This window comes from Brassica napus, chromosome A3, assembly GCF_020379485.1.
Source record: "Brassica napus cultivar Da-Ae chromosome A3, Da-Ae, whole genome shotgun sequence".
Taxonomy (NCBI): domain Eukaryota; kingdom Viridiplantae; phylum Streptophyta; class Magnoliopsida; order Brassicales; family Brassicaceae; genus Brassica; species Brassica napus.
Window position 1 is genome coordinate 29,957,203 of NC_063436.1, and position 6,000 is coordinate 29,963,202.

Consider the following 6,000-nt stretch of genomic DNA (forward strand, 5'->3'; position numbering starts at 1 on the left):
TAAACTAGAGTCGGCCTAATCTTTGGCCGCCTCTCTCTCCTTGCTGGACGCGGTCTTGGTCTTGGACCTGGACGCGGTCCGTTCTTCCTTGGCATGGTTACTATCAATCCACATTGTTCTTAACAAAAACAACATTCTATTCATACAATAAAAATTATTTACACCAAAAAAATTATTCATCAACCCCACAATATGAGATCGCAAAGGATATGCACTAGGTGATGAGAAATTTGAACTTCTCTCCCCAAGTGACTGGATATATGCGGTTACAAAGCTTATCACGATTGTTGGTTGGTACCGTAACAATGGGTAGAAAGTATCTGCAATTCAGGTGACTGGTAAAGCCATGTGTTTCTCATGATTTCACTACTGAAGAATGCAAAAGGTTGTTTGCCAATGGTGAGAGATATGTGGTGAAGATAAAAGTTCAAAAGAACACTTGTTTTTTTTTTGTGATTTAAAATATGCAAAACCTTAAGAAAAATAAACTTTGTTTTTGTGGCGAAATTTGGAGATATGATTGGAGCTGTCTTACTGTTTAAGAAAAAAAAGGCATTTATTATTGGCTCATGGCCTGAGGAATCTGATTATCATCAACACTTGCGGCCTCAACCACAGGCACCTTCTTTGCAAGAGACTTGGGGATGTCGAGATCATCTTGAGCACATCTTTGCTGAGGATGCGATAACAGTATTGACATGGGCTTGAAAACAGACCTCGCAAGCCCTTGACCGCTCTCAAAGATGTAGCCTTCATACTCTGAAACACGTTCTACAGCATCAACGAGAGAGTCGTACACATCTTGAGGACAGTTGTCAGGACTCGGTTTGTCGTGAAGGTACATAACATCCAGAGTGAAGAGCTTCTGCTTTAATGGCCACTCGTGAGTTGGTCTCACGGATGACCTGCAGTATATGAGAATCTGAAGAGAGGTATAAAACAATATCAGTAAAATAGTTTTTTCAGGATGTGGCTAGTGAAGAAAATAAACTTACCACTCTCAAGATCCGGCTCTGTGCTCTGGAGATTTTGGCTTCCTGAGCAGCTACACGGAACAGTTGTGTGAGATCAGCTCGACCAGAGGATTTAGTAGCTGACAATCCTCTTAGAGAAGCAATAGCAGATGCTGCATCGCTTGTGAAATCCTTTTTAAGCTGAAACATAAAAGGCCTCAAATTATGGCAGACTCAGCAGAGAGGATCTAGACATTGAGTTACTATCCTACACAACCATCACTAGATCGAAAAAGACATTCAAGGTTCAGTATAGGTGACACAAGTCACCAGTGAAAATCTAAAACATACTATATAGCTTCTCATTATACACAAACATAAACTTCTTCTTCTGCATTCATATCTAAGTGAATCCATGTAAAGTTGCAAACTTTATCACTACCCAACATCAAGAATTCAACTTTTTCATCTAAAAATCAAAACTTTACGGAGCATTGCTAACGAATCGAAAGAAACCCCTAAATCTCTCACACATACCCAAGCGGCTGATTTGGAGAGGGTAGCGAAAGCAAAGCGATGATCTGGGTTGATGGAGAGCTTATTGTGGATGAATAGGATGATGGCTTGCTTGACGCACTCCATCCTCGTCAAAGGCCTCCCGTTAGTTCCCGTCGTCTTCATCTCCACCATCGACTCCGCATCCACATCTACGCAGATTAGTATGTCCTCGCTGTTTATACGCGTTGGCTTCAGCGCGTATCGAGACGCTCCGCCTCCGATCACGACCGCTCTGTCTGTCTCCATTCGCCGTCGTTGGTTCCGACAGAACTCTGAACTTTGTTTCTTCGACTTCCTTACTTGTTCGTACGAGTCAGATGAAACAAAACTAAAACGCTGCGTTTTATAACTAGTTAACAAAGATAATCAGCCAAAGCCGCTACGACGCCGTTTTACGTGATTTTTATGTTTTACATGTTTCTGCTTATTATTACGTCACTAATTCTAAATTTCTAATGGTTTGTGTTCTATATCTGCTACATATGACGATGATAATGATTTAAATGCCAAAAGAATTATGAAATAGTTGAGATAAAAGAGAAGTTGTATATACAATTATAACATAAGCAATCATAATACTTAGTTTGTCTGATAATTATAGTAGCGATTGCGTTACAAGTTACCACATAATCATTATCCTATTTGTTCCTTTCTTGGGTCATCATTATGGACTTTGGTATCCTACGACTTCCTCCATTGCCTTGAAGTTGAGTGTTGTTCAGCTTCCTCTTGTTCATTTCTGCGTACATCTCTTCTATCATGGGCTTCCATAGCCTAACCCGCGCATTTATAAACCAGTTTGATACCTTTACTCACACACAAACAACAAACAAGTCACACTTCATCTCTAGCTGCATGGATTTGTGTAACTAAACACACGTGCGACTAAAGTCTTGAAGCTTGAGTTAGATGCATTACCTGACTTCTTGTCAATCCACTTCGTATAGCAAGAAGATGTTTCTCTGAATCCGTTGGGTAACTACAATCAAAAGTATACATCAAGATCATCAATTCTAGTTAACATTGTCATCATAAAGTAGAGTTAGTGAAGAGTCACAAGATTCTTACGGGTGAAGAAAGTTTTGGAACATCCAAGTCCTTAGAACCGAGACTGATTTCTCAGGCAAGCCTCGTTGCGGTCTCCATATCTGATGGTTCTTATGCTTCAGCTGCTGAAGAAGGCAATGCTGGTGGATGATTGAGTTTTCTTGAGACTTCTCTTTGCCTCTCTCTAAAACTGATCCCATCATAAGTATCTTCTTGCTGATTCTCTCCCTCAGGTTCTTGTATAGGAACGAGATGGTTTGGAGTGCAAACCGGGTGTGTAGCTGCGGGTCTAACTCGGTTGCTGCATGGAAAGCTGATACAACTGTATGAATCTCGTCAACGCAATGACTATATCTATCATCCACCTGAAGACAAATCGCAACTCAAAAACTTAAAACAAAATCATTCTCCAGCTTATGTATAATATGTGTGAATATATACCATTTGAAGTAGATCCAAGAGCTGGGTTCTCTTTGCTTCTAGTGCTCGTCTTTGATCAAAACCTCCTTCAAGAAACTCGTTTCGAATCTCAAAACGTGAAGTAAATGCTGAATCAGAAGCCACCGACTCAGTTCCTCGAGATGAAATATAGCATTGAGGATTATTCTCTAAGCCGTGGAGGGAGTATGTAGCGAATTGAGATAGTATTTCTTGAACAGAGTGAAGATACTTTGAGCCAAATATAACATGAGAGACGTTATTATAAATGTCTTTGCTGCTGGAAGAAGCTTGCTCTGAGGTCATTTTAGTAGCAGCATAAGGACTTATCTCTGAGCACTCATCAGAAGCATCTTCTTCAGCAAATGTAGATGTTATTGGTTCACTAGGACCAACAACACCTTGTGCACATGAATATGGATGAAATCCACTATTTTCTCCAGGACTCCACATGTTGTTTGAGTAATCATCGTATGGTCTTAAATGATCCAAATGATGAAGTGGAGGAAGAGGAGGAGCCATGACCTCAAAGCTTTCGATATGGCGGGTTTCTTGAACATTGATAGAGCTTGAAGTAGATGATAAGTACCTGTTAGTGAGAAAAGAATTGAAAATATCATATCCACCCATTTGTAGAGGATCTGGTCTCATGGAATTCCATGGAAGCATTGTTGAAAAAGAAGTGGAATCATCTCTTGAAGGTATCAAATCCATGAGAAGATTGTTTTGGTTAGTCATGACATTATCCATAGAACTAAAAGTGTTGTCGTTGTCCATTGGGTTTGAAATGAAACTGCATTAACAAAAAGAGAAGTATTCAAGACTCAGACAATGGGTTTTCAGAAGATCTCAGAAACTAAATCTTTGGAGAATAGTACTAAATGAAAAATGCTGCAAGGGACAGAGAAGTTCAATGCAAGAACTATGCCATTAATGTCTCACTATGTAATTATTTAAACATATAGGTAAATTTTGAAGATATCTGTAATAATTATGAAAGCAATATGTAGGTTCAATGATGCATAGACCAGTAATAACTCAAAGATATCTGTGAAAACAGTTACCTAGTTAAACAAAGAAGAAACCTTTAGATTACTACAAATGTCCATAGAACATAAAAGTTTTCAACTTGCCTTTATCCTTCTTTTGATAGAACCTCTGGGAAGATCTCAGATAACAAACCGTTGCAAACAGAACTCTTACATCAAAATTTTCCAAAATGTGTGTTAAGAATGAAGAAGAAGAAAGTGTATGTTTCTCTTCTTTCTCTGTGAAAGAACACTGTACCTTTCACTCCTCAGCTTCTCAATTTATGTTCCTAAAGAGAGCAAAAAAGGACAAATCAACAATAAAAGTATTAGATATTATAAATAAAAGAAAAAGATGATACAACAAAACTGAAAAAGAGGAAAGTGAGTCTGATTTAATCTCTTTTGCATGAATGCGAACAATACAAAAAGTTTTGATCTTCTCCTTACTTTTATACATTTTCATGATAAAAACCCTGTATCTACTTCATCACTTGCCTCACTAAAAGATCAAAGCAGTAGACCAACATATAGGCAGCATTATTAAATAATAAATAAACTATCTCTCATGCAAAAAAAAAAAAAAAAAACAAATTAGCTCAAGAGACAGAGATGTGGAAAAGAAGGAGGGCCAGATCATGTACGGAGCTCCCTCTGTTTATGTAATGAAATCCATTTCATATATTTATTTAGATTTTCTGACACAAAGCAATGAAAAAGATAAACAAGAAAAAAATCAAATCTTATATAATTTACTTATTAGACATGTTGATAATATAAAGTAATGTATCTCAAGAAATATATGGTTGAAACTTAAAACCAAATCCAAAGACATGAAGAAGGCAGATGTGTTACTGTTTACTACAGAGAAGTGCACTCATTTCTGTTGCAGGCTTTAAATTAGGGAAGAGACCCTACATTTTTACTATTTGCATGTCTCTATATATATGAATGTGTCTAGACAAAATTATATAATTCGATTTATAAAAGATAAGAAATTCTGTTTTTGTTTTCTTGTGGTGGTTTCAATAATCAGAAATCAGAAAGAGGGAAAAAAGTAAAGAGAGGTGAGATCTTTTTATAGCCATTTAAGGAGAATTGATGAGATGTGTGATCCATTAGGGTTATTGCTTTTTTCTTCTTTCTTTTCTCACCACTCCTGTCTTTGTGCTGTGCCATCAAATCTCATATCATTTTACATAATATACATATAAATAATATTATTGTAACCTTTATACAAAAAATATCAATCAAGTTTGGCCTCTTTTTTGTATTGTTCCTTTCTTATCAAATCTTGTATTCGTTTGGTTCAATGTGTCCTTATATGTACCGTCTTATTATACCAGTTAAGAATGATTAACTCTAGTAGTCATAGCTATAATAGATATGCATATCTGAAACTATGCTATTCTAACTTATCTAGATTTACAGGTCTTAGTTTTTTTTTAATAGGATTAAAATACAAAGTTAATATAAAGGATGAGATACTGGAGTTGAATACAAATATATAATACTAGAATCCAAAGACCATAAAAAATAACTCAAACTCATAATTGAGTCCAAAGCCCACAAAAGTGAAATAAAGCCCGCAACAACCACACGTCCGCAACAGACTAAACAAAAACTACAAATATCGTCTAGACCATACAAAAACAAAAGGACGCAAAGAGAAAAACAGCTGAACTGAAAACGAAAGGAACCTAACGACAAAACACCTTGCCTACTTAATTGGATTTGCGTAATTTGGATGACATGACGCAAAAATCGAAAGAGCTTTCCTTATTGGTTCTATAACCTCAGATTCAAAGGATTTCGAATCATGGACTGACCGCAAGTTTCCTCTATAAAGAACACATCTGATTTTGATTTTCTCCTTTCTTCTCCCTTAACTTGGATTGGTAATGGTCTGAGTCTTTTTTCTTTGAATTTTTTTTTAACAGAGATCAAGCTCTCTTACAGTTGGAGAGCAACTTTTC

The 6,000-nt window shown here is 36.8% G+C and overlaps 2 protein-coding genes across 3 annotated transcripts; both read right to left on the minus strand.

Annotated features, from left to right (window-relative positions):
- Positions 1-426: 426 nt before the first annotated feature.
- LOC106423403 lies at positions 427-1,838 on the minus strand. Its single transcript, XM_013864179.3, has 3 exons — positions 1,491-1,838; positions 996-1,154; positions 427-922 (listed from the first exon to the last, which is right to left on the minus strand). The coding sequence occupies exons 1-3, from the start codon at positions 1,755-1,757 to the stop codon at positions 560-562; spliced, it is 789 nt and encodes a 262-aa protein (XP_013719633.1). The 5' UTR covers positions 1,758-1,838; the 3' UTR covers positions 427-559.
- A 188-nt stretch (positions 1,839-2,026) lies between these two features.
- On the minus strand, positions 2,027-4,998 carry LOC106423401 (homeobox protein ATH1). 2 transcript variants are annotated; one of them, XM_048766054.1, is made up of 6 exons: positions 4,880-4,998; positions 4,130-4,314; positions 3,000-3,789; positions 2,580-2,923; positions 2,430-2,490; positions 2,027-2,317 (listed from the first exon to the last, which is right to left on the minus strand). In XM_048766054.1, exons 3-6 carry the CDS (start codon positions 3,771-3,773, stop codon positions 2,150-2,152), a joined length of 1,347 nt encoding a protein of 448 aa, XP_048622011.1. In that variant the 5' UTR covers positions 3,774-3,789; positions 4,130-4,314; positions 4,880-4,998; the 3' UTR covers positions 2,027-2,149. The 2 variants fall into 2 exon arrangements, with proteins under 2 accessions (XP_048622011.1, XP_048622010.1); XM_048766053.1 differs by lacking the exon at positions 4,880-4,998 and adding an exon at positions 4,475-4,867.
- Positions 4,999-6,000: the final 1,002 nt, after the last annotated feature.